This window comes from Aulostomus chinensis, chromosome 15 (assembly GCF_037954235.1).
Source record: "Aulostomus chinensis isolate RoL2024-O1b breed Wild chromosome 15, RoL_Achi_v1.0, whole genome shotgun sequence".
NCBI classification, from domain to species: domain Eukaryota; kingdom Metazoa; phylum Chordata; class Actinopteri; order Syngnathiformes; family Aulostomidae; genus Aulostomus; species Aulostomus chinensis.
In genome coordinates this window covers 19,813,721-19,841,326 of record NC_141334.1, presented here as the reverse complement: position 1 = coordinate 19,841,326, position 27,606 = coordinate 19,813,721, and the positions used below count along the sequence as shown (strand labels likewise).

Genomic DNA, 27,606 nt, shown 5'->3' with positions numbered 1-27,606 from the left:
CAAAGACAAATGGGTACTAGGTTGAAGTAGATGCAGTTTGTACCTTTGCAACACGACACTGCTGTAGCTTGATCTCCACATCATTCCAGTCTTCCTCAACTTCAAACCAGCCAATGGGCTCATCCTCCGATTGTGCTGGAATCTTCACGCTGCAGGTCAGGTGACAGCAAATCAGTAATGAATGAATCATTTAATTAATATTTTCATTTTTTCCTAGGGTACTAAAACTCCAAAAGCTTCTCAGCGATTCATACTTGTCTTGTACAAACTCCTTGTAGTCCTTGTAGTCCCACGCGTCAAACTTCCGAAACCTTTTGAAATGTTTCTCTGCATCAAACGGGTCATCCTCCTTGTAAGCAAACACCAAACCGCATTTGGCTCCAATGGCCCCTTTTCTCACCTAACACACAGGAGAAAAGTATTATGCCTATTTATCCTCCAAGGTGGTCAGTGTGAAATGGAGATGATAATAATAATAATAATAATAATAATAATAATAATAATAATAATAAAATGATAATAATAATATAATAATAATAATAATAATGGAATCTCACTTTGATCTTCATCTGAGTGACCTGGAAGTTGCTCTGGTCCTCAGTGGACAGAATTACACTGGCTTTCTTTTTGCCGCTCTCTGTGAGAAAACCTTCAGGACAAACAAACACAGAGTTTTACTTGAGGGCGTGGTCATATTTAGATTTTTGTATTTTCTCCCTCAATGAGGAGGGTCAGTGTCACACCGTCTCCAGTTGAGGATTCTGTGAGCATGTTCTCCGGTCCTGATTTCTCTTCTTTACTTTTTACATCACAAGCTTGCAGGTGCAGCAGCAGGGGCTTCCCTATCATGAGAAATTAATAACAATGAGAAGATGTTCGCATCACATTTTCTCTTGAAAGTCCTCTAATCCATATGTCCCTTGCAGGCCCAAAACTTTCTCTCCTAGGTGTAAGGTTTCACATGTCCTCCAGTGGAAATAACAGAAAGCTAGTCACGTTACCGTTGCGGTAGAGTAGTCGCAGCCTAACAGAGGCCATGGAGGAGATCAGGGAAGAGGCCTTGTATTTGGTCTCTAAATGATCGCTGATGCAGGACAGGGCCTGGAGCACTTTGGCCACACTGCCTCTGGCCAGGGCAAAGGCCAGCAGGGTCAGTTCTGCATCTGGACTCACGCAGCAGCTACACAGGAATGAGACAAATGTGCAGAGTGTTCAGTTAGATTTGAGGAGTCTTTAGCCGTATTCAGCGATCGTCTGAGTCTCGATATCACTGTGCAAATGATATTTTGACCAATGAAGATTTAAATCCGGGAAGCTAATTTCTACTGGTAAAATTAAAAAAAGAAAATACAACTTAACCTCAATAATAAAAATATTCAAACGGTAAGTAATCATTTTAAAAGCAGAATTTATAAGTCATATTTATGAGATAGAAAGTCAAGGCTTTGAGATGAAGATAAGTCATAATTTTTATCTGACAATTTTGCCTCCAATCTCATACTTTATAATCTGATAATTTCAATTTATTCCATAATTATGACTTTCTATAGGAATATCTTATTATCAAGGGTACTTTTTTGTTTTTCTTTAATATTGTTCAGCTTCACTGGTGGAAAGGGGCTCCCATAAAAGCTATCTTCAAGTTGATCACTTACACTTGTACTACACAATTAAAACTACAACAAAAAGGACAGTGACTTGGTCAGTTCATCTTTTTACATACCTGTCGATATTGTCCCGTAAAATTGAAAGAAAAATAAAATAGGAAGGAGGAGGTATAGCAAAAATTTTGTGTCGTATAATTTTTTAGCAGGAGCATCTAGATATTTGAAGATGCTTGTTACTGTACTCCTTCCCTTCAAGATGCAAACCAATATTTTCATCAGTCATGACATACTCCTGTGTCTGGCCTTAAGAATCTGGCTCAAATACACCAGCAGCCAATATCTAGTCATTCATACAAGTATATCTGTGAAGTTATGCTAATATTTGAGAAAAAAAATAATACAGACACAAACAAATTACAGCTTTAAACTGAAACTAGCTGAATGTTTTTTGAGTGAGGATTAAACGATTTGTAAGTGTAAAGTGTATGTCTAACCAGCATGACTAAACAAAAGCAGCTGTAATATTTTTGACAATAATGAGATGATGTCAGTCAGGTTGTTGTTATAGGCACTGAGCACCACTGAAGGATATACAGTGCATCAGATACAGTGGAATGAGCGTGTCATCGCTGCAGCGAATCAATATGTTGATTTTAGCCTGTTTTTATAGCAATGATGTCAGCGTTATGAGCTCTATTTGGCAGTGAAGGGTACATGTGTGGGTCATTACTCGGCTATCCTCAGAAGAAATCCATCCACTTCCTCCAGGATATTCAAAGAGAAAAATTTGGGGAACTCTGTGGACGACGGCGTGAGAGACAACGGCGGCATGTGTTGTAACGCTTTTCTAGAAAGAGAACACACACACACACACACACAGAAGAAAAAAAAAACATTCAAACCAAGCACTGGACAAATCATGACACCCGAATCTCTTAATAGCCCTTACTGCGTGCTCTGAAGTACGGTCTGAGCCAGTGCTGGGTTAGTCTCCATGGAGGCAGTGACCAAAGAGGTGAGGAGAGACAGGTACCAGATGGCTGAAGCATCCGAAACAGACACCTCTTTATTCTTTGTAATTTGATAGCCCAGCGTCTTCAATCCATGAATCCGTGTGTCGCATCCATCACTCAGACACCGCTTGATGTTAATTTGGATGTCTGGGGTTTGGTGGAAAGATAATGTATTTAGTAGACTGATGGAACACAGTGCAGAAATGCCAAGTCGTGTTACACCCTCAGGAACTTGTGGTGGTTATTCACAAATAAAACATATCACTTCAACTAATAAGTGTGAGACGTGACATTTATGCAAAATTACTCTTGATCAGGACCGAACTGATAATTCATGCCATTCTACAGAATACAGAGCTGTGATTCAGACTTAAGGTACAGCTGCCAACCACATTGCTATTTTCAAAGTACAGTAATGGTTTTGTCCCCATCTTCATGAGGTCCACTAATAATGAGCTGATTGTTCTTGCTCGCCGCAAAATGCCAGACTTCATATCATCCTTGTTGATATATCTCTGCACATAACAAGACTGTGTGGCTTAGCCTTACTTCTGTGTAGCCTGGCAAGGTGTGTGGCCGAGTTTAAACCTCGTCAGCAACAGCAAAAAAAACCAACAAAAAAACAACAACATTCACACACACCAAGCAGAAATTCTCTACAATGGTGGTCTATGGTAGGGGACAAATAGTGACTCACAGGGGTGTGTGATGTTGGCATTCTCCAAGAGTGCTACATAGCCTGTGACATTGCTGGGGATGCGGATATCTCTGATCTCGTGCAGCGAATGCCGGTTTTTCCCCACCACAACCGAGACCAGCTGTGGCATGTAGCTGTGGTCGTTGGCAGCCACGGCGATGGCCAAACGCCTCAAGACCACATCTGGCTTCAATTTCAATCTGGAAACCCAAAAGAGACAAGATTTTACACTAAAAATGATTGCATGAACTACAGATTGACAATTCCAGGATTAAATGTCGATGAAAATCAGTAATAAAACCTTGAGTCACGTGTTAAGAGAGCAACAGCACCTAACCTTATCCAATGTGAGCGTGCACTGCCGTCCGACTGCCAGAAAGAAGCAGTTTCCCCATTTGTCATCTTGTAAATGTCAGAAACATTGGATGATGCTTCTATTGTGCTGTAGCACTGTGTGACAACTTTGACCTTGTCCACCTCTGGGTCACGGTCCAGCTCTGCTCTGTACTGAATATCCAAATCTGAAGACACAAACTCAGGTTAGGACAGATGTCCGTATGTTATGTGGCAGCAAGAGCAACTGTTTAACAGAACTTACAGCTTTATTGTGAAATTCAATAGGTGTCCATAGAAACCCTTCTCTACTGTGTACTGCATTGGGGATCTGAGACCCAGAGACCTGCTGACAACTAGTTAGCTTAGCATGAAGAATGGTAGCAGATAGGCTGTGTAGCATAGCTCTGTCAAAAATGATCAAATACACTTCTCTCTGTAATGATCATTTCTTGCATTAACATGATGAGTGTTGTGTATAACGTCTGGGACAAAATAAGAATTTAAAATTAGAATTTTAGAATCCAAAATACAGATCAAACTTCAATCTTGACTGGGTGCAAGGATTTGACGGGGCAACTCAAAAATTCAGCCGACAAAAACAAAAGTCCGATGACAATTAGAAGAGTGACTGTTATTTTAATCATGAACAACTTTATAAAAAAGGATCAGGATGATTATTAACTATGCTAAGTAAGCTAGCAGTGAGCAGGTATCGATGAGTCTAAGCTCCCTAATGCAGCAGAGGAAAGAAGGGTATCTATCTTCTTGTCTGGCTCTCATAAGGACAGAAAATAAGGCCAGAATACTGACGTGTTCATTTGCCTATTCTTCAACAGCCAAAACTTTTTTTAAAATTTTAAACCACAAATCCTTAAGACTTCTTAGTTCTGTGGTGTTCACCTTTCTCCCTCTGTAAGAGGAACTCAAGGAAGTCCTGGACCACACTGGATCTCATGGTGCAGATACTGTTGTAGCCCTCTAAAATAGGGAAAGGGATAGAACTGCTGGGAATACGATTCCTGTGTAAGAATTTCAGGATCTTGGAGGCATGTGCTCCTAACCGGTCTTTGGTCTTGGAGAAAATGTCCACAAAACCTGTATAAAAGAAAGGTGATAAAGGTTACCTGTGTCATCTCCTATTTGAGTCACCTTAACAAACCCTGTCTCATACCTGGGGTTAAGGAGCAGGCCTGCAGCTGTCTTATCACATGACTCAGCTCTCCCTGTAGATTAGCTCCATTGGAGTTCTTCAGAGCAATCAGCATGCTCTCAACATCCACCACCCCATCCCCCTCTGCATCAAACTGTCCAAAGGCCTAAAACAGAGATAAATTAAGATAAAGACAGTAAACATTTAAACACACGCCCTCTCCCTGTGCATACTACACCACATAGATATGGATAGAATTATATCAATGAGCCAACTCATATTCTTAATTTACAAGGCACTTAATACACTCTACCTCAATATATTTCATCAGTTTAACAAAGTGAATTTTGGGGGGAAAAAAAGAACGTGGTAGTTTTGCATCTGAATGCCCTCATAGGTGGGATGAACCAGTGTTACTTGCAATATATGCAGCACAGGAGTGACATTCCTCCCACATGCACACAAAGCTAAATTCAAACTAAAGTGCACATTCATTGGTTAACCCATTCATCTGTGTACTTTAGTTAAACAATAAATGTCAGCTAACAGACAACAAAAGGAGCATGTCTGGCCAAAGCTGAAGCCCCGGTGACAATAAAACTGACAAGCAAAGGTGACAACAGCTCACTTTTACATTCGCTACACAGTCTACAGTTCATGTCTGCCCCTCACTGCCTACGTTTACTGATAATCAGTGGAAACAGCGATCCTCATACCCGTGACAAAGATGACATGACATTTCAAATCATTTGTGAGAAGATTAACTTTCACTTTGTATACCTCTTCACACTCGTCTCTCGGGGCATCTCTGCTCTCCAACATCTCACAAAATTGTTCAACATTGACGGACTCTTCCCCCCGGTTTAACCGGTCCTCCAGCCACCGAACCAGGACACCTTCATTCCCTGCCAGGACAGACTCCTGAATGACGACTCCTGAGTCGCTAATACGAGCTGCTGCTTCTCTCAGTTTCACTTGCTCCAAGAGAACACCGGGGCTAGGTGGCCCACCAGTGGACACGGGAGGACTATTCAAACCTCTTCCACTTCTTCCAGAACCGGAGCCTCCGCCGCCCCCGACACCGACAGCGGTGGCCGCAGAGGCCGGACTGTCTTCCGCGAAGCCGGGGCTCTCTGTTTCTATGTCTTCCTCGTCGCCGCTGCCTCCACCGCAGCCGCTCTCTGCGTTCCCCATGATGGTTTCGCCGACCTAAGGCTTCCCCGAAGACCTCTGCGGCCCACGGGGCGTCAGTTTTAAAAGGTTTGTACCGGTCTGTACACAGACCTCTCTCACCTACAGCTAAAGCTCTGCTCTTCCACACTACTACCGCATTGACGTACTGTACGTCAACTTGTCTGAAAACGTCCTTTGCGTTAATAGTTTGCGCAAGCGCAATAGCGCACCCGTTCACGGAAGCACCTGCGTCGCCGCTGTTTTGCAATTAGGAAACTAACGTAATGTGAAGGGGTGGTAGATGTGAAGAGGCTGGAATGAACAACCTGCTCGGCTGTGTAGCGGTGGCCCTGGCATCATTGGCGGTGTTGTTCTTTCCTCGCGATTGGTCCGTAAGTTTAGGAAACGACTCAAAGACCCAGCTACCCGTGCGGCTCCTCAGCAAGCGAGAATTGACCCTGTACGATGGTGAGGAAGACAGCAAGGGCCTTTACCTGGCCATTTTGGGCCAGGTTTTTGATGTACACAAGGGGCTGAAGCACTATGGACCTGGCGGTGCTTATCACCATATGGCAGGTTTGTCCTTCAGTTCCCGTTGCGTGTTTTATTTTTTCAACTAGAGGGCTAAAACAGGACCCTGATTATTAAACGAGTAATAATATAATTAATATTGGTTGTAATCCCCATTATTAAAAATTCTTGGACAGCTTATATTAGGAGCATGAAACTAGTCCACGTTAATAATTAGACAACAATAGAGTCAGGGTTCTTGCACCTTTGTAAATAAATATGACTTTTCCACGTTTTGTAAAAAAATTTAATGTGCATTTTTTGTAATGGTTTACATACGAAGTCCAAACTGTGTAACCCATGTAAAATTGACCCCTATATACATTCATGTATTAAAAGAAAATCAATATAATTTACTCAATCTCAACTGAACCACACCCTAATATGCAGGTGTTGACATTTGCATAACCCCACAATGACTACATTCCATGAATCTTTCTAGGTTTTACATGAACAAATTAATTGACTTCCAGTTTAATTTGGGCGCATGTCTTTATTTCCAGGGAAAGATGCCTCACTGGCCTTCATCACTGGAGACTTCACGGAAAGTGGCCTGAGAGATGACTTGTCCAGTCTGTCCCCACTGCAGTTGGTAGCGCTGTTCGACTGGCTGGCTTTCTATCAAAGGACCTACCAGCCTGTAGGTACGTCATCCTGAAGTTAATAAGCAGCTGCAGTTCAGCCATTTCCCAAGAACAGTTTAGATGAGCTCTATGCATGTTGTGTGGTTTACACCAAGTAGCTGGTGGTTTGAACCAACTACCAGGACTAGTTACCATGCATACAATTTTAAATATCAGCATTCACACCGTGGATATCTAATCAACTTCGTAAAACACAACCCTCTTCTATGCTGATTTTCAGGTTTGGTAATAGGTCGGTTCTACACAGAGAGTGGGAGGCCCACAGACGAATTGTTACAGGTGGAAGCATCACTGGCAGAGGGCAAGCAAATGAAAGCCCGGTCCAAGGCAGAGATGCTGCGATTTCCAGCCTGTAACTCAGAGTGGAGTGCTGCCACTGGAGGAAGAATCTGGTGCTCCACTGGGAGGTAGAAAAACAGTTTTGTGTGATTTACTTCATAAAAAGGGCAAATATTAGTCTATCAGGATTTTCATAATTTTTTTTTTCCCTCACTCCAGTGGTGGAGTACAAAGAAGCTGGACAGGTGTCCCCCGGAAGCTCTTCTCTCCAGGCACCAGAGGCGCTCACTGTGTCTGTGTGGAAGACCCATCTGCAGCTGACAAAGACCCAAACCTGCAGAAATATGAAGGCTGCCCTCCACGTGCTTTCTCGTGCTCTGTTGGAACATAGGAGTTTCTAGGCCAGCTGAGAAATAGGACACATTGATGAGCTACATTTTAACAGCTCAAAACTCAGGGACCTCAGTAAAGCAAAGCAATTCCAAGTATTTACAGTAAAGAATGAAGAAAATGCAGTGGATTGGATTTTGATGACCTTTATGTAAAGTTGTCCTCCCTTTCACTAAAAGGATACACCAGGAAGAGACAGGCTAGATATCTGAGCATACAGATACAATACAATGTGCATAAAAGATTAACAATGTGCATAAAAGATTAACAGAGGCAAGATTTAGGTTTGTCACAATGACAAGCACAAACTGCATTTAAGTACAAAACAGTTGTAGTGGTCAAAAATATCACACATTTATCTGTACAATTTAACAATACTAGAAGAGGCCCCACCACCCGGCCATCCCTCTACACCACATTCTCCCAGAAACCATCGGAAATGTCATGTGATCTTGATAAAGTGCACCTGTTAGGCTTAGAAATCAAGAAGCGTGATGGGTCAAGACCACAACTTGACTCGAGGCAACATTGTGGGGATTACGATCACAACTTCGTACAAGGACCTTGGCGGGCCAAGTCAAAAAATGGAATGTAGTCATTTGCTGATTTTAAAACGAAATTATGAGAATGACATGTAAAGGCTACAAATTAAGTGACATGCATAGGCATAATAGGCATTTCAGTAACTGAGGTGGTGATTCTTGTCTCATCTTACACTGTGATACAATGGGCTCTCTCCAGTCAGTTTCCCCAGATAGCCATGTTAAAAATGAGCATATCCATGGATGCTACCCACCATGATACATACAGTATGTACCAATCCTGGAGGAAAAGTTTAATCTTTGTCAAGTTGTGTCACGCTTCACTTCATTGGTGAAATCATGTCCATGTTATCATTCACAATCAAGCCAGGCTATGAGACATCATTTGGAAATTCTGTTCAATCGATAATGAAATTGAAGTGACAGCTGATAAGACTTTTCTTGCAGATTGTGACTCAGATGCAGTTTTATACATTTTCTCTTTCTTGGCCTCAAATCTTCTATGACTATTTAGGCATTCTGTATGGAACGTTGAATAGTTGTCACTGGGCAGGGTATGTAGCATAACAGCTGGTGGTGGTGAAATAACCAGGAACAGGAACACACCCTCTCAAGAGGTGATTTGATCATTCACATGGTTTTCATTGAATTGAAATGCCTTTAGAACAGCTACCTGCTTGTGGTAGCAGCTAATTTCTTACAAACATCACTGAGCTGGAGAAGGTAAACTCAGTCCAGTAGTCACCCAGATGCTTCCTAGCCATTATAAGATACTTGGATCAAAACAGAAACAAAAAGACTTATGTTTCAATTTTCTGTTCGAAACTAGATTCATGTTTTTTCACAAACTGGAATACTACAGAGGTGATGGTCCATAACTGTCCAGTAATCTCTTGTTAGTAAATTCTGCTACTGACGTCCCTTTTGCTGTGCCGGAATAACTGTGCTAAGTTGGGCCTGGCATGGCCAGTGTCACCAGGTGGGGGGATGGGGTGGAGGATATCCAGGCCAAGGCATTACGATACCCCACCCAGAGTTAGTACATCAAAGCAGATGTCACACACCCTCACTGGCTTGTTCAAGTCAAACTTGATGATGGGTATCTCCTTAATAGAGCACTTGTGGCACAGCAGGCGCCCACAGTGGCGGCTGGAGAGGACAGTCATGGAGAAGACGGAATTAATACAGTTTAGAATCGACACACACACACACAGACACAAAAAAAAGGAAACAAAACAAATTACAGAAATACATTTTCCAAAAAGCCACGCTACTGACCAGTGATGTTTCCGTGTTGTAACTCCAAACTTGGCAGCACATTCATAGCAGTTGGACCCGTCACACCAGGGGGGTTCTTTGGACAACATATCTAAATAAATACAAGAGGGAAAAAAGGCATTAACTGAGATTTTAGCCCAGAAATAAGCATAGACATTAAATTTCATGAAATAACCCCCCCCAAAAAAAACCTACCTAGAAGGCGGAAGAGCAACTGCTTGGTTGCCACTTGGTAGTTAAAAATGTTGATGCCCTGATTATTATTGATACCAAGTCGAGCCCCAGCTCTCACGATGGCACGGCACAGGTTTGCATTGCCTTTCATGTAGGCCAGGAGCAGAACTGCAATTAAAAACAGCTCACAGTCATTCAGTCACTTCCACTCTGTTACACCCCTTTACCACTGCACATAGCATCAACACGCACATTTTTCAGTTCCAGGTAAACCCATTTATAGAAGCTGATTGATCGGTTCCCATTGTAAGGAGATACCTATGATTTTTTTTCTCCCCCTGGTGCGTCACGTATGCACTCAGTGTAACGGAAACAAGTGATCAGTGTTGGCTTAAATACTGTGTTTGCTGCAGTAAAAGCACAGGGGCATTTTTTTTCTTCGAATAAACAAAAACAATGATGTGAGAGCTTCTTGCTACTTGAGCACAGATGGGTTGAATTTGTGGCTCAGTTGACAAAGCTGCAGGGGTTACCGGCAGTGGCAACGATGTTTCTTTCCACCATTTGTACCGCTGATGAGAGGAGCTCTGACCATTTCCATATAAGTGCCCAAGAGTGGAGGCACTGGAAACTGTCTGTAAATTACTGAGCTTTTGGGTTCTCACCTGTGCCGATCAGAGTTGATAAACGCCCAAGTCTTCTGCAGGATCATTTGACCCGGAACAGAATGACAATTAAAGCTGGTCCCGTTGCACACAAAGCCCAGGTGTAAACAGGTTTTTTTTTTTTGGCCAGTGGGAATGTGGCTTTACATTCAGATAGCAACAGAAATCAATCAACAAGGAGAAGTACTCACCTGTGTTCCCTTCATTGTCTGGTTTGTCTAGAGGGTATTCAGGCATACACTCCAGGAACAACTCAAAAATGGCGGCAGCATTCTCTTTCCCATAATGGCCAAGGACATGCATTGGTGACTGACCCCTAAAAAAAAGAAAGGGAATTTCAGACTAGTCTATACAAGGTTTGTGTGTTTTTTTCTTACTGTTACACACTACATTCTATGTTTAGAGTATTTTGTTTCCATTCCCATCATATTTCCTGTTTTCTCTCACATCGCTGCTGCAATTACCTAATTTCCCCAAAATAGACTCAAACACAGAGACAAATTCAAAGAAACAGACAGTACCTGAGATTAAAGGCCTCTGCATCAATGTTGGACTCTGTGAGAAGGGTTCTGACATTGTTAAGGCGGCCCTGCATCACAGCCAGATGCAAAGCTGAGGAGAAGAACAAAGAACACAGAAGAAAATATTCACAAAATATTTTGGTCTGTGGGTTGTGCTGAAATACCAGTCTCCTTGCTGATTTTCCTATATTACATGAGTGTGCTTGTAAAATGTATATTTTAAAAGCTGATTATAAGTGATTGTGTTTCATGTTCATACACTGTAAGTTGTTTTGAAATGTAGAATTCCTGCTACGACACAGACATACTAATAGACGACAAAGGCAACAAACTCCTTGGTGTAGTTTAAAAAAAATAAAGAATTGATCATAAATAATAAGGTACCATTATTGCCATTCTCATCCTCAGCAGCAAAGTCAACTCCATTCTCCAACAAAACCGAACAAATAGTCGCCAGGTCCTGCTGAGCAGCCAAATGTAGGGCTGTCTGTCTGTGTTTGGTCACTTCATTTACTTTGGCTCCAGCCAGCAACTGGGGAGAAAAAAAAAAAAAAGTTAAATGAAAACAATATCAAACACAACAAACTTTCAAAAATACTTAATCTGCCTCGCTAGATGCTGAAAAAAGTTAGACTTCTACCAGGTTGCGGACAATGATCTCAGACCCGGCCTGCACAGCCAGGTGCAGAGGGGTGAGCTTGGCTGCATCCTGGACCCGAGAGTTCACATTAGCCTGTACACTGATGAGGAACAGGACACTTTCGATGTCCGAGTTTTGCACAGCCACATGGAGGAAATTACGGCCTTTGTTGTCAACCTGGTCAGAAAGAGAGGTTTCAACCCAGGAGAGTTAAGCTGCAACTGTTCATAGTGACCTTGGAGAAAAAGACAAACTGGAGCTACCTGCTCAGCAGCTCCTGGCTCCCTCTTCAGGATCGCCTCTGCTGCCTTGTTGTTCTTGTGTGTCATTGCACAAGCAAAGGGCGTCATTCCCTGACGGTCGCGAATGTTGAGACGAATGTCTGGATGGGAAATCAGGAGCTGTATAATGACATTGTGCTGGCTGCTGATGGCAGCATGAATGGGAGCTCTGCCCTCTGCATCCTGAAAGAGAATGGAAGAATCTCATACTTACAGGAAAATGTGCAGGTAGGGTCAAGTGCTGTGATGGGACTGACCTGGGTGTTAACGTTGGCTCCAAACTCCAGAAGGCACTGCACTACTTCCTCCAATCCCCAGCTGCTTGCCAGATGGAGGGGCATTTGTCCATCTCTGGCTTCTTCGTCTCCCTCCCCGTTTGGGCCTGGTCGCCGGGGGCTGTTCACATCACAACCACTACACAGACGTGACACACACAGCACACAAATATAGGCAGCTTTGAAAAATGTTAACATTGACAGCATATCAAGCCATTTTTTCTTCAAAAATAAGATAGATACAAGATAAGAGCACACAAACACTTCTTTAGCCACGCTTGCACTTGTATACTAGTTTTACTGGTCAAACATCTGTGAGATCATGATTGATTGATTTAACATCAGCCAAGATGATTGCTAGATTCAACTGATACAGGGAGGCTAGTTCAAAGAGCCATGTGAAGGGCTCCAAGTAAACTCCATGTTGCATATATGCAGCCCTACGAAACCCAATTATTACTTCAGACTGAAAAGTGAAATTTCAGTTGTAGTTTAACACAAAGGTAAACCTTTTAGGGAAAAGTGTGTACTCATAACAAGGCATAGGAGTAGGAGAATGGACAGACCTGCGGATGAGGAAGCAAGCAGAGACTTCATTATTCTCGTCAACAGCTCTGTGCAGGAGGGTCTGCTGGCAGCCAGAGGGGCCTGTGCTCCAACAAGTTGCATCACAGCCATGGCGGACCTAAGTCACAAAGTCAAAATGAAATAAAATATTTAATGTTTTCCAAAAATCTACAATACATATACACATTGTATAAGCATGAAATGGTGTTCTTTGTACAACTGGTTGTCATAGGTAAACTACGGTACTCAATCTTTTTCCTCTTAATGGAACCAATTTTAGTTCATTTAAGATGTTTAGGAGAAGGCTGCACAGGTACAAAGCTGTACAAGATGAAACTGCTGTTTCCTAACTGTCCATCAGAGGAACTAGGATGCTTTCATGACCTCTGAACTGACTGCATATGCAGCTGTCTCACCAGGGTGGATGCAATATCTTCCAGGCCATTTTCCAGAGCCAGCCACAAAGGAGGGTCCCCTTTGTCATCCACCACAGACATGTCAGCTCCTCGTGTGCAAATAGCATCCACCACCAGTGGCAGCTGGTTACTGATGGCCAACTGCAGTGCTGTTTGTCCTTCCTGGGTCCTGGTAGTGATGGAAAATTACAACATACAAATTTTTATTCATTGTATTCATTTTCATTTATTTGCAGGGTGCATGAAATCACTGTTTTAAATCAACAGATATAAACCCTATTTGACAACTTTTATTACATGCCATACTCATCCCTCAACCACTCCTTTCTATCAACCTTCAAATAACTAATAAAATGCAGTTGATGCATACAGTATAAAAACAAATTAATTGAACATATGTTTCACTACAACAGGACAGTCCATGTCTACCTTTTTTGGTGACAATAGTAGTTTATTATAGAGTATTATAGTTTGAAATTGTAGGTTTTTTGTAGTTTCTGCTATTTATTGCCCCTGTACTTTTTCTGCTGCTACTTCTCTGTTTCCCCTCTTGTAACAGTGCCAATTTCCCCACTGAGAGACGAATCAAGGTTTATCTCATTTTATCTTAAAAATGTGTCCTTATTCAAATGGAAATACATTTTAGAAGCAAATGTAAAATTCTGAGTTTAACAATTAGGATATGATTAACCCAATTACCCAAGTTATTTCACAAACTGCACTACATAAATCCACACTGACCCAATACCAAGTGATAGGTCAGTATAGTGATGGTGGTCCAAAAGGTGGCTCACAAGATTCGTCATGTTGATGCCTTTCACAGATATAATTCCTTTTTTTGTTTTCTGGAGGCAGGGTGGCCACTTCAATGAATTCTCCCCCAGCACTTTCCAAGCACAAAAGTAAATCACTTCTGATTTAGTCTTTTTAGAAGGCCAAAATGTCCCCTTTGTTCTGTCACTACGCTCTGGTATTACCTTCCACTAGCGCGGTGCAAGATTAAGATATATACTGGAGCACAATATAAAAACGTCTATCGAAAGATATACACCTATATCAAAGAAGATGCACAACTGCTTTAAGGCAGCATTTCAAATTCTTTAAAAAAAAAACACACAATTTTTTTTTTAATATATTTTAGAATTTATACTCATATAACCAACTTTATTAGCAGCACTATTGGGTATTTCCATTGTTTGTGCCTTTCCTTTGTACTTTGTTCACATGATCATTAAAAAATTGTCTTGAGACTTGTGATTAAACATGAAACAATTTTTCGTAGGATTTACAGAAAGCATATGAAATTGTGATCTGTATCAATTCTGGCTTATGAGGTGGCCTACACTGGAACGTAAGATTTTCTCCATGTAGCACAGCCCTACCTTCCACATGCTTTCAAGTTACTTTGCAGAAGGGGGCAGGGATAATACAAAACAAACCTGCATGCTCAGCATCGCAGACTGCATCTGTGGGAGACTGTTGCTAACTTTGGTTGCTGCAAGATGGTCTGACAGTTTTTATTTACTGTCTTTTCAAAGCACAACTATCACACTTTTATTGTGATAATTAAAATTTGAACGATATACCTAACCATTGGGGAATTTTACTATGATTATCAAAATAACGATTACATCCTTATCCCATACATGTTTTTCAAACCCAGGTGAACCCGCTAATCAGGACGAACTGATCCTAATCTTTTTATGTGTAGACCTGGTGTTGCCTGTCATTACAAGGTAGCAGAGGCTCCACAGTTGAGTGCAGCAGTGCTAAGTGTACAGCCTCGTTTGTCTATTTGCGTGTTATTGTGAACATTCAGCCTCATATGAAGCTCATTAGAAGCTCTTATAAGCAGTCGGGTATGATAGAAAGATTCAGCAGAGGATCCCCCCATGCTGATCCACGCCAATGTCCAAAGCAACAACCACCACATCGGGAACTCAGTTTCACTCATGGAAGTTATTGACAGAGCTTTCATTGCTCCATGTACATGGTTGATCGTGAAGCTCAGCTGAAAAAGACCCCATCAACCAAGACTTATTGGTCAGACCCAATAAATAGTCCGATCTAAAGCAGACTCATTTCACATGGGATGGAACCTTTTCCATTGCAGAAAAAAAAAAAGGTTGAACACAACAAAGGGAATGGGGGGTGTTTTACCTGACATTGATGTCTGCCTGATGCTCAAGAAGGAAAAGGGCACTCTTGCTGTCCTGTCTTTGGATGGCCATATGGAGCAGGGTTTGTCCATTGGACATAGTGTCGTTGATAGAAGCTCCTGAGCCCAGCAGCTGAGCTGCTATGGTGTGCATACCTGAGAGGAGCAAATTGGACAAATTATTTACATCACCATGCTGACCTGCAAGGTTATGCACTCCAAAGATTATCAGGGTTTTGGTGTGGTGTACCTGTCCAGAGGGCCAAACCCAGCACTGTCTGGTCAATAGAGTCTTTGAGACTGAAGTCTGGAATGATCTGGAAATTGTTGGAGGCATGAAGTGCATTTGCTGCAATAAAGCCATTAAGAAAGAGGATCCGTTTGAGGATATTAGTGAAGTCCACCTGACAACCGTTTATACACATAATATTACAGGAATGACAGAATATAAAATGTCCCAAACATAAGCTGACCTTTTTGTTCGAGAATGACAGAGACAACATCTGGGTGATTGTGAGCTATGGCCATGTGAAGAGGAGTCTGCATAGCCACACCAAGAGTGTCATCAGGCAGGGGCTTCTGGGTCTGCAGGTTAGGATTAGCCCCCTGCTGGAGCAACTCCGCTGTCAGGCTGGCCAGGCCACAGCGACATGCTGTATGAAGAGCACTCTCACCCTGAAAAGATCAATGTATTATATTCATCTGATGATTTTAATGTTCAACCACAAATCTGACTTTAATTACATCTGGAAGCAATCCCCGTCTGTCGCATCAGTCTCTTCCCTTTCTCTCCCTCTTGATGTCTGCCTCTCTTTCCTTCTGTATATCTGTCTTCCTCCATTATCTGCCTTTGTCTCTGCCCTGCTCTCCTTCCCCCCCCAACCAATCAAAGCAGATGGATCTGTTTGACGTTCCTGCCTGTTAAAAGGAAGGTTTTCGTCGCTGCTGTTGCAGGATGTGCTTGCTCATGGAGAATTGTTGGGTGTAAATTCATTGAAGGAGTGTGGCACTGGACCTGCTCTACTTGTAAAGTGTCATGACATAACATTTGTTGTGGTTTGGTGCTATACAAATAAAACTGACTTGACTTAAATTTGGAAGTAATTCATTCACGTGTGGATAAAACATTTATCCTATTATTCTGTTTCTAGCCACCATTGACGACACTGCGGACATGCAGGTAATGTGGATATGTTGATACTTATAATATGCTTTGGTTGCTCTTTGGTCTGATACATACCCATTTGTTAACATGGTTGACCTTTGCCCCATGAGTGGCTAGGAAAAGAGAAGCAGCCTCATTGCCTGTACGTGCTGCTCTCTGCATGAGGCAGTGTCCTAGAGGGGGTGCAAAGATTAAAATGTTTTATAGCATTGTGTCATTCAGAAAGAAATACTACAAAGTGAGACTACATGACAGAACCACACCTGTGTTAGCGTCAGGGGCATCTGGGTTACTTCCCCTCTGGATAAGTTGGGCTGCAAAGCTATTCTCATCAAATGAAGTGCCGTTTACCACTGGTGCATCATCCTCAAACGGATTTACAGAGGTGTCTGAAGACACGGTGATATACTGCAGGGCCAGCCACAGAGCTGTACTGCCCTCATGGTCTTTCAGTTCCAGGTCAAGCCTAAGGGGATGGATTGATTTCACCAGGTTGCATACAGGATTAGCGTTCAAAGTAAATCACATACTTTAAAAAAAATTTGAATTTAAGAAAGCCCTAGATTTACAAGCTGGGGAGGTACTTCTCTCTAAAAGTAAAACAATAATTCCATTTCAAGGTGAAATGTAACTCACTGTTTGCACTGTAGTAGCTGGTTGAACACTGGCTCGTTTCCTGAATACACGGCTTCATGCAAAGGAGTTCTAACAAAACAAAACAAAAGAAATCTGTAGTCCTGTAAAACTCTTACATGGTTAATTCGTTCAATCGTGCCATTACAGTAAGCTTCTAAACAGAGCATCATGTGACCAACCTTCCCTTGCTGTTCTGCATGTTGGGGTTGGCGCCTGTCTTGAGTAGAGCCTCTGCAATACGTGCCATGCCACTCATCACGTCTGTTGAATGTTTCTTGGGGCTGAAAGAACAGACCAGGTGGAGAGGGGTTTCCACTGCCCCTACTGTGGCAGCGTTCACTTGAGCTGAGTGACGAATCAGGAAGATTGAAGCAAATTCATCACCTGGAAGGAGAGAACGAAGGACAGACATTACTGAGGAGTACTCATGTATTGATTTGACACAAAATGTCTAGACAAGGTAAAACCTTGGAAATTGTTACAATGAAATTCATCTTGGTTGGTATGTTTTTTGAGTGAACACCTTTGGAGGGTAAATAGACAGATCACCTGAGAACATTTCTAAAGCACATTTTCCACAGCCTGGTATCTGCCACAAAGCCAGGTCTGAGTGTTACACAATGCAGTGGTAAAAACACAAATTTTATAAAGAGAGTCTGCGGAATGGAGGGATAACAAAAAAAAGTAAGAAATCACTGAGAAATCTGCCTGAGATCTGTTCTGATTTGCTCACAAGGACTCTAGTGCCTGATGTGTGCTTCATGGTCTTTAATGTTGAAACTTCACTCAAAGCAGAAACTCTTTATAACTTGGAAGCTTTATTTAGAGGGATAGATCAAAACTGTCACAACAGACAGGGATGTTCAAGTGATATTCAACGAACAAAAGAAGTAATGAGAATTATGTTCCCTTCTTCACAAAGAGCTGAATCAAAAACAATTTACAGAGCCATCAGTAAAATTTATCGATTCAATGATATAAATGTAATGAAAGACTGGATTAAATGAAACACGGATGGCTGACATGAATTCCTAACGTACCTCTTTGGATGGCCTTATGCAGAAGGCTCCATCCACTCTGGTCCACCATATCCACATCAGCCTTGTTGTTAACCAATGTGGTGGCAATACTTTCCAACTTCCGAGAAAGCGCCAAGTCTAGTGCCAGATCGCCGTTACTGTCCAGTTCATTTAGCTTGCCGGGCAACTAAAACCAAGATATAACAAAATCAAATTTGTACATCGTACAGAGAGGAAAATGTCTTCTCCCCTGATGGTTACAGTGTAACTAAGAAAAAAAATGAGAGCATAAGACTGTTTCTGTAGGCAACTAACTTGTGAGTCCATCTCGATGAGATAGAGAAAAACCACATCTTCTCTCTCTACTTTGATGGCTTTGTGGAGAGGATAGTCTGTTTTAGACTTGATCATCTTGTACAGGAGTTGGGCACTCATGGTGCTGAAATCTTCTTTCCTCAGATCATCCTGGCAAAAGACAGTCAATCAACCACAACACTCACGACATTTCCATCAACAGCAGAATTCGGATATGAACCCAATTACTACAACACCATGAATAAGACACAGCCATGTAAACAGCATTGTTTGTCTACTTTAATGACTATGTCAATGTTGGTGTACAACAAGTGGAGTATAACCATATTGGTCTCATATCTAAAGTGCGTTGTACACAGGTATACGCCTTAATTGCACGATGAGGTCCAATAGCTCTTGAAGCACTTTGTGTAATGTACCATAGTCAAAGTACTCAACAACATATGCCCCAGCTTCCAGCAAGGGTTTGCAAATGAGTTGCTTCAGGTCAATAGTTCTGTCAGTGAATATTCTAATTTCACATGGATGTTGGAATTGTAAAAAAAAAAAAAAAAAGCATGTATTGAATGAGAAAATTAATGTCTTTCCATACAGCACCGCCACAGCGGACTCTGAGGCAGTCTGTGGGATATTGTCACAACCAGTTGCCCCAACTTGTCAGCAGCCAATGCAAAGAGAGCGATTTGCTTCCCAAACCATCTAACAATCAAAATGCTTATGTCTCATTTTGATAGCTACGTTAGCAAGGAATGTAAGTCTGAGCAAATTATTCATTTGATCTCCCTCCAAGATGCAGCGTGCTGTCACTCCAAACACAGTGCAGAGAGAGCAAGGAAAAAAAGAGAGGGTTGCAGCAGTCCTGAGATGAAGTTTTAGTGTATATATAAATTGTTCTTGTTTATTTTTTACAGTGAAATTAATATTCATATAAAAGACATTATGACTGTTTATACCATTTTTTCCTCTTGTAAAAAACTGAACCTCCCATGACATTATCCAAAGTTTTCATGGAATAATGTGTAAAATATACATTCACAAATTTTCCAACCTAGGTATTTTCAGGACAAATATCCAAAAATATACATTTAAAGTTCTGACAGCCCCAATACTGACAATATTGAAGTTAAAAAAAATAGTATTGTGATTGTCAAATATCAGAAATGACTCATACAAACAAGTATCACTCTTCTGAAGCTTTAAAAAAAAAAAACTCATAACATTATACTGTGAAGAACTCTGCAAAAGTCCTCGCTTTTGTGAAAAGCTGTTATAAGACCATGAATAAAATACTGAGGTGAGAGAATGTGGAGCCACTTGACAGCCATTTTCTACACCCATGTCATAAAAGGTAGCCTTGACATTCGCTGAGCTGTTGCCTCTCTGGAGCGGTGTCATAAATGATACACACTTGTGAGAAATCATCGCTCTGGTTTGACAGAGAGGAGTCAATGTGAGAAAAGGAAACCCCTCAGAGAAACTCACAGAAGTTTAAAGTGGCTGGTGCATTTAAGGGTGAAATACTTCTGACTCAGGACTAAAGAAAACTGGTAGTTATCATTGCTGTCAGACAAACACCCTCTGTCTCTGAAACTAATTCTTTTCAGGAAATGACCAATGAAACATTTACATATGTCACATCAGTCAAGATTGATACAGGATGGAGACTTAACTGACGGTTTGAGGAACCACCGCACGAACATTTGCTCATTAGTGATTCGTAAAAAAGTCAAAAACAGACAAACATAAAGGGAGACCAGTGGCACTGAGTTCTAAGAACAAGACAAATATCACGGATCTGAAAGGACATTGTTCTGGCAAAAGTTGAACATGTGGCCTGTGACATGAGAATTCTGTGTGCCGATCATGTAATTTCCTGTGCATAAATGCTCATCTGTAGTTTAAGAGTCCCTTGTAATAAGGTTGCTGTTGTTCAAGAGTGCGGTTGGCAGTCATTACCCAATGGGCCAATTCTCAAAGTCTGAACCCAGAGAACATAATGCAGAAAATGATTCACTTTTATGATTTAACGTAAAGGTAGTAATTACTGACTTTAGTGTTCTTAACTAAAAAAGCAGGAGGATACAGTTCTCAGCAGGTCCAAACACCAGTGCTGTGATGATATTCTGTTTACGTTACCATTCATGTTTTCAGTACAAAATAACTTCCCCATTTCTCCCTCAAATAACTTTAGAAAACCATCAGCTGAAAAACTAGATTGTTTTTGGCATAGCCACCGTGGCATCAGCGCTGTGTTGCTTCATGCTGATTCAAGCTGTGACAAACTCAACAACTTAACTGCTGACCAATGGCGCAACTGTGATCCCCATCTATGTTTACAGTGCTATAGATCCCCACAAAAAAAGAAAAAAGACAAAAATTTAAAAAGTAAAATCAAAATAAGGGGTTTACAAGAGTTCCGCCCAACAGCACTGATATTCAGATTCATATATTCCAGACACCAGGCTACAACGTTTTGGCATGAATGGAAAAACCCACCCCTTCTAAAAGGTGCAAAGCTGGCCACAGACAAAAACAAGGTGAGGGAACTCACCCAGTGACTGGCTATGATCTCCCCACAGTAGTTCATAAGGGTAGTAGCGTTTAGCTCCTCGGCAGTTTGATAGAAGCGAATGCAGTTCCTGACATTCACTGAGGACATTACACCTTTCTCACACCTGTTCCCATGGAGAAAATGCATGTATTATCAGGAAATTCTTTCACATATGTTGACCAATAAAATGTGAAAAAGTGAAGTCTAGGGTTAGGGGTCACTATATATGACAGGTGCTGACCTTTCTCTGAGCATCTGAAGTTGGAACCGGTTGGCCAGTTTCATCAAGTCAATAAGAAACGCATCGTCCTCACTAAGTTCCAACTGATCAGTGTATACCCAGCGTAACATTGCCATGGCAACCTCAGGTTTGCAATCTGAAAAGGTATCATGTCAAGAGAGGAATTAATAGTTAGCTTACAAATATGTGGAAATTCTCCAAATAAACTTGATCTTTTCCATCTAAAAAAAATAAAAAACAGACTTAATGCCTTTATCTTGAAAAACTAGTATATCCTTGACAAAATATTTGTTTGGAGGTATGGACACATTTCTTCTCAGGTAGAGATTGCTAATACATAAATGAGCCCAGAGCTCAGATAAAAGCTTAAAAAAAAAATAGAATGAAGGCCCAAACTGTGTTCAACACTGGACTTTAATCTGTACAAGTCACTCCAAAATAAATATTTGTCATCATCCATTAACCCTAACATGTGTTGCCAGAGAGAGGAGATGGGTAAGAATGACTTAGATTTTTAGTTTGATTTCAGCTATCCCTTTAACACAGTAACATCCCAGCAGGGCCGCTCACCAGATAGGTCCAGTTCTGAGGTGGAGGCCAGATTAGCCAGACTCCAGACATCACTGCGAGCAGCCAGCACAAATTTATGGGCATTCAGCTTCTCTCCTGCAACCTTCGCTTTCAGATCACTGCAAATCCGACAAATTAATCATTTAGAGACCCATCATATATCATGAATATCTTAAGTCTTAAATCATGCTGAAACTGCACACAAAGAAGTACTCAAATCATGAAAAAGTCCACTGAATGAAAAATGTATCAGCGTAGGCTACTGGTATCAGCCACTCGCAACAGAAGAGATATACAACCTATTCCAGAAATTGATCCATGATACATGATCCTCACCTGTACTGCTCCTGTTGATAGAGGTCAGCCACGATGTCGAGCAAACGGCTTATAAAACTGTCAGCAGCTGCGGGGCTGGTGGGGGCACCCTGGCCAGAAGCCTGAGCAGCAAGTATGGCACAGCGCCTCTCTGTATCTGCCAACTTCTGCTGCATCTTCACGTACTCCTGCCTGAGCAGGGCCAGGTGCTTCTGCAGCTTGGCCACCTCCTCTGTCCCACATCAAGGCAAAGAACACAGACAGAGGAAAAAAGATGACCCATTGATACAAATGTCAGTCACAGCTCATTTACAAACACAGATTAGTTCCTAACTCTTTCGGATTACCCTCTTTTAGACTTTAAAAGCACAAAGACACACCAATATACAGCAGCAACTAGTATCTGTAATCACTTTACAACATTTTTCCCCTGAATTGATTTTTACAAAAACATTACTTTTAAGTACTTCTGATAAAGCATGAGACGAGCTTATAATACTTGGTTATAAAATGCGCCGAGATCAAGTTGTATTAAAAACACGTAATAATGTAAACCCATCAACTAAGAAAACGTTTTATTTTCAGCATTAAATTAAGGCATATGGAAAGCACATTTTCCCCATATTAAAAAAATAAAATAAATCTGACCATGGCAGAATCAAATAAGATTAGTTATGTGTGGAAAAAGGATTTCCTCGTCTTTTACTGGAAATGTTTTATCTTTAAGTCAGAACACAGTGTCATGACTCAGCCAGATGTTAACGAAGTTTCAGTGGGGCCCATTTCCTTCCTTTAGAACAGTTAAATTTTCAAGAAGAGAGAATGCTGAGGCAGCACGTTACTTTGTCCTCCCTTGTAAACCGTTACTGGCACAACTACTGGTCATGAGGAACACAAGGAGGGCGGCTCTAAAAACCACCTGACCAGCTCTTCATAGGAAGGTCAGTATGCTGGAGCAGCAGCTTAAGACTTACATCACGATCCGCCAAATCTAACAGATTTTAACAGGCAACATAAATGTACATGCAAAGAACATGTTTAACTTGAGCTTTTGAAAGTTCCTAAAAGATATATAGAATCTGTTATATTTTGGAGGGAGTTGAAGATATCAAGCCTCTATAAGGGTTTGCAAAGCAATAAAACTTTCTAATGGCAAAACCCAATTACAACACCCAGACTTGTGGGACAACCTCACAGTGTGTTGAATTTACCAAAATACAAGAACATACTCAAACATGTGTCCATATTAAAGTTTCCAAATCAGTAGTAGATTCATACGCAACGTACTGGAGTGGTTCCTCTCTGGATTCTATTGGGGAAATTAAGAAGATTTCCCTGAAGAAGAAACAGCATGCCCTCACGTCGAAGCCAAATGCAGGTGGTGCCCTTGGCCATGGCAACTTCTGCCAGGTGGTGCAGGAGACAACACCTACCCTGTCCCACGAAGTCCCCCATCCAATCTCCTATTATTCCTCCCACATTTAACGGGACAGAGAACTAATAAGACTTATAAGTTTCGTTTTACAGAATAACCCAGAGACGCTCAGCGCTGCATTCCAACAGTTCTGTTATCAATTTATTGCAATTCTCTGACATTTGTTAGCCAAACATTAGTGCTGGCAAACATCTCCTTTACATATTATAAGGGGAATATTTAAGCGGGTTGCTAGTTTGCCACAAAAGGAAACATGGTCTCGAAAGCCCAAACCATCATCTTAATTACCGGTCCAGCTAACTAGTAGCAGTAGAATCCAGCTAGCAACATCTACGGGCGCTAAAGATAAGGCTTTACATACTAGCAAGCTGAACGTGACTAGACGGTAAAGGCCGCGTTCTGTATTTTCAACCACAGAGAGTGAACGGTTCATTACACTACTGAGGCACAAGTTTATTCAGTCACAACATTCAATTCGCTTACGGGGATTAAAGGGAGTGGACCTAATACTCAAAAAAATCAATCTCATACCTTCCGCCATGTTGCTCTGCGTTAACTCCGTGGCCTGACGGTCTCTATCGCGATATGACGAAGAGGTTGAAAGTGGGCAGTGGTGCTGCGTTCAGGGACTTACAAAAACACGCCAACCTGCGATTGTCACATGCAGAGAGAAGTTGATCTTTGTACTTTAATTCACAAAAGCTTACTAAAAACACTAGTACTAATTTAATACAGTGGTCCTGGACAAAAAATGTAATTACGAGAAGTGGAAACAAAAAAAAGAACAGATCATGATGATCCCTTTGTGGACGACAGAATCTAGAGGACTGTTCACAATTGCATTTAAACGCTTCATAATTTCTCACCCCAGGTCCCCTGTAACACAACGCTCTTGCATTATTTGTGCAGGTTTGTGTTAATGGCAATGGAAGGATGACTAGGAACGTATTTAATCAGCAAAATATAGACAGGGCGACTACAAATTACATCCACATACTACACGTGCTTCATTTTATTGCAAGTGCCAGATTTTGTTTCCATTTCAAAGCTTGCAATGGGGCTGGGCCCATTTAAAGATAGAAAGATCCCTTATTATTTTGGCTTAAATATTTTATTCTACCCAAATAATCTGTTTGAAATGTGTTAATGAAATTCGCCAACTCCACTCCATATGATACACAACAATGAACCACCAGGTTATGGCTGAACACTCCCAAGAGCTTTTCCATTATTTGCCACACCATAGATTGATGTTTGTCAAACTTTGCCTCTTTTATTATGTTGTTTGTTGTTTCATATAGTCTGAACATAGTGTCTTTGCAAATTTTAAAATAATATCCTTTATGAAAAACAACAAACAGGCCTCAAATTCACAGCCCATTTAAGGGATGGGCTACACGGGGCTCACAGAACACCCAGCCCAGAGGTTGAGAAACATTATATTTTCGCATATATAGATAATAAACTCTGTCACAATTAAGTTCAATGGGCTCACCACCAATGGGAGGCGCCAAAGGGATCGGGTGCTGTGTTGACCTTGGCAGTTCGATCCTCGTCTGCAGAAGCTGGCTCTGGGCACGTGGACTCTAGTGGGGAAGGAGCCTGAGCTGGTGCATGAGGTTGAGAGGTTCCAACTAGACAAAGTTGGACTCATCAATGCACAGCATGGGCCTTGAAACCAGTCCTCTCGAGAGGACACTCTTCCAATGAGAGAAACGACAGGCAGGGTGGCAATACTTGTTACCCCTGGGCTCAGTGCCTGTACATTTGAGTTTAACCCCATGGATGAGAGGGTAGCCTCCCTCTACCTTTGGGTTGGGTCTTGGCTGTTATTTGCACTTAAGCACCAAATAGCAGTTCAGAGAACCCGCCCCCTTTTTTTTTCTCTCGGATTCGCTCGGGGGAGTACTGGAGAGTGCCCCCCTCTGGGAATTTCCTTGTTCTGCTGGGGGACTTCAATGCTCACATTGGCGATGACAGTGAGATTTGGAGAGGTGTGATCGGGAGGAATGGCCCCCCTGATCTGAACCCGAGCGGTGCTTTGTTATTGGACATCTGTTCTTGTCCATAACACCATGTTCAGGCATAAGGGTGTCCACATGTGCACTTGGCACAAAGACACTGATAATTGACCTTGTGGTTGTCTCATTGGACTTGTGGTCATATGTCTTGGATACTCAGGTGAAGAGAGGGGCATAGCTGTCGACCGATCACCACCTGGTGGTGAGTTGGGGACAGACCTGGTAGGCCCAAATGCATTGTGAGGGTCTGCTGGGAACATATGGTGGAGTCTCCCGTCCCAGAAAGAGTTTCAACTCTGAATTTTGACCATGTTACGAGAGAGGCAGCCTCCATTATTAAGGTGGCCAATCGGAGCAGTGGCCATAAGGTGGTCAGTCCCTGTCATGGCTGTAATTCCAGAACCCCTTGGTGGAAACCGGCAGTGAGGGATGCCGTCAAGCTGAAGGAGTCTTATCAGGCCTTTTTAGCAAGTGGGACTCGAGGAAGCAGCTCACAGGTACAGGAAGGCCAAGTGGTACAACACGAGAAGAGTTCAGCGAGGCCATTGAGAATGACTTCCGGACAGCTTCAAAGACAATCTGGACCACCATCCGCTGTCTCAGGAAGGGGAAGCAGTGCACTGTCAACACCATGTATGGTGTGGCTGGTGTGGCAGGTGTGCTGCTGACCTCGACTCGAGATGTTGTGGACTGGTGGAGGGAATTCTTCAAGGACCTCCAAAATCCACATCTTCCAATGAGGCGCCTGGGGACTCTATGGTGGGCTCTCCTATTGCCGAGCCTGAGGCTGCCAAGGTGGTCAAAAAGCTCCTTGGTGGAAGGGCCCCAGGGGTGGATGAGATCCACCCAGAGTTCCTCAAGGCCCTGGATGGTATGAGGCTGTCTTGGTTGACACGACTCTGCAGCATTGCGTGGACATGGGGGGTGGTGCCATTGGATTGGCAGACTAGGGTGGTGGTTCCTCTTTCAAGAAAGGGGACCAGAGGGTTTATTCCAACTATCATGGCATCACACTGGTAAGGTCCTGGTAAGGTCTATTCGGGGGTTCCAGAGAGGAGGGTGCGATGGATCATGCAATAGATCCAGGAGGAGCAGTGTGGTTTTCGTCCTGGGCATGGAGCTGTGGACCAGCTCAACACTCAGGCAGGGTCCTTGAGGGTGCATTAGAGTTTGCCCAACCAGTCTACATGTGTTCTGCAGACTTCCCTCAAGGAATCCTGTAGGGGGGTACTCCAGGAGCGTGGTGTATCAGACTGCCTGACTCAGGTGATTTGCTCCGTGTATGACCAGTGCCAGAGATTGGTCTGCATTGCTGGCAGTAAGTCAGACTCATCTCCACTGATGTTTGGACTCCACCACTCCATTGTGGTGAAGAGGGAACTGAGACTAAAGGCAAAGTTCTCAATTTACCGGTCGATCCACATTCCTTCCCTAAACTATGGTCATGAGCTTTGGGTAACAACCAACAGGACACAATCGTGGGTATAAGCAGTCAAAATGAGTCCCCCCCCCCCCCCCCCCCGAGGGTGGCTGGGCTCTCCCTGAGAAATTGGGTGAGAAGCTCTGCCATCCGGGAGGAGCTGCTTCTCCTCCACATCGAGAGGAGTCAGATGTAGATGGCTCGGGTACCTCGTCAGGAAGCTTCCCAGACGCCTCCCTGGGGATGTGTTCAGGGCACGTCCAAATATGGGAAGACCCAGAACACTTGGGAGAGTCTCTAAACTGGCCCGGGAATGTCTTGGGTTACCCCATGAGGAGCTGGACGAATTAGTCAGGGAGAGGGAAATTTGGGTGTCCCTGCTTGCGCTGCGTTCCCCATGACCTGACCTCGGATAAGCAGAAGATGGATAGATGGATGGACAATTAAGTTGAACTGAGAACAGTTCTTCTGTGGCCTGACATGGCACTTTAACACTTCGAAAGCAATAGTAGTCAAGTTAACATTCTGCTTGCCGAGTTTTT

At 42.4% G+C, this 27,606-nt stretch overlaps 3 protein-coding genes across 7 annotated transcripts in view; 1 reads left to right on the top strand and 2 right to left on the bottom strand.

The window, feature by feature from the left end:
- zzef1 (zinc finger, ZZ-type with EF hand domain 1) overlaps positions 1–6,121 on the bottom strand; it is a 31,706-nt gene extending 25,585 nt beyond the window's left edge. For both annotated transcript variants that reach the window (XM_086226579.1, XM_086226580.1), the window contains exons 1-12: positions 5,584–6,121; positions 4,825–4,969; positions 4,554–4,748; positions 3,655–3,838; positions 3,318–3,517; positions 2,557–2,767; positions 2,338–2,454; positions 1,002–1,180; positions 744–842; positions 558–649; positions 255–400; positions 44–149 (exon numbers count right to left, since the gene is read on the bottom strand). In XM_086226579.1, coding sequence (XP_086082705.1) covers positions 44–149; positions 255–400; positions 558–649; positions 744–842; positions 1,002–1,180; positions 2,338–2,454; positions 2,557–2,767; positions 3,318–3,517; positions 3,655–3,838; positions 4,554–4,748; positions 4,825–4,969; positions 5,584–5,997 — 2,088 coding nt within the window. In that variant the 5' untranslated portion in view covers positions 5,998–6,121. The remainder of the gene's footprint in view (positions 1–43; positions 150–254; positions 401–557; positions 650–743; positions 843–1,001; positions 1,181–2,337; positions 2,455–2,556; positions 2,768–3,317; positions 3,518–3,654; positions 3,839–4,553; positions 4,749–4,824; positions 4,970–5,583) is intronic.
- A 93-nt stretch (positions 6,122–6,214) lies between these two features.
- Positions 6,215–11,466, top strand: cyb5d2 (cytochrome b5 domain containing 2). 2 transcript variants are annotated; one of them, XM_086226576.1, is made up of 4 exons: positions 6,215–6,444; positions 7,050–7,190; positions 7,411–7,597; positions 7,689–11,466. In XM_086226576.1, the coding sequence occupies exons 1-4, from the start codon at positions 6,294–6,296 to the stop codon at positions 7,858–7,860; spliced, it is 651 nt and encodes a 216-aa protein (XP_086082702.1). In that variant the 5' UTR covers positions 6,215–6,293; the 3' UTR covers positions 7,861–11,466. The 2 variants fall into 2 exon arrangements, with proteins under 2 accessions (XP_086082702.1, XP_086082700.1); XM_086226574.1 differs by having other exon boundaries at positions 6,215–6,552; positions 7,689–11,464.
- Positions 6,847–24,220, bottom strand: ankfy1 (ankyrin repeat and FYVE domain containing 1). 3 transcript variants are annotated; one of them, XM_086226573.1, is made up of 25 exons: positions 24,155–24,220; positions 22,210–22,420; positions 21,874–21,992; positions 21,304–21,439; positions 21,063–21,186; positions 18,512–18,661; positions 18,218–18,383; positions 17,357–17,561; positions 17,178–17,246; positions 16,805–17,007; positions 16,617–16,714; positions 15,850–16,051; positions 15,627–15,725; positions 15,379–15,532; positions 13,219–13,387; positions 12,802–12,920; positions 12,218–12,374; positions 11,943–12,143; positions 11,680–11,856; positions 11,424–11,571; positions 11,040–11,130; positions 10,710–10,834; positions 9,875–10,021; positions 9,680–9,770; positions 6,849–9,550 (listed from the first exon to the last, which is right to left on the bottom strand). In XM_086226573.1, the coding sequence occupies exons 1-25, from the start codon at positions 24,162–24,164 to the stop codon at positions 9,418–9,420; spliced, it is 3,504 nt and encodes a 1,167-aa protein (XP_086082699.1). In that variant the 5' UTR covers positions 24,165–24,220; the 3' UTR covers positions 6,849–9,417. The 3 variants fall into 3 exon arrangements, with proteins under 3 accessions (XP_086082697.1, XP_086082698.1, XP_086082699.1); XM_086226571.1 differs by having other exon boundaries at positions 6,847–9,770; XM_086226572.1 differs by lacking the exon at positions 24,155–24,220 and adding an exon at positions 23,476–23,571 and having other exon boundaries at positions 6,847–9,770.
- Between the last annotated feature and the right edge of the window lie 3,386 nt (positions 24,221–27,606).

Coding starts and splice junctions, on each gene's coding strand:
- cyb5d2 (XM_086226574.1), top strand. CDS start 6,294: ATGAACAACCTGCTCGGCTGTGTAGCGGTGGCCCTGGCATCATTGGCG. Junction 6,553..7,049: donor TGCTTATCACCATATGGCAG/GTTTGTCCTTCA, acceptor CTTTATTTCCAG/GGAAAGATGCCTCACTGGCC. Junction 7,191..7,410: donor AAGGACCTACCAGCCTGTAG/GTACGTCATCCT, acceptor GCTGATTTTCAG/GTTTGGTAATAGGTCGGTTC.
- ankfy1 (XM_086226571.1), bottom strand. Junction 16,715..16,804: donor TGCCCCTGACGCTAACACAG/GTGTGGTTCTGT, acceptor CACCCCCTCTAG/GACACTGCCTCATGCAGAGA. Junction 13,388..15,378: donor CAGGCAGACATCAATGTCAG/GTAAAACACCCC, acceptor CATCACTACCAG/GACCCAGGAAGGACAAACAG.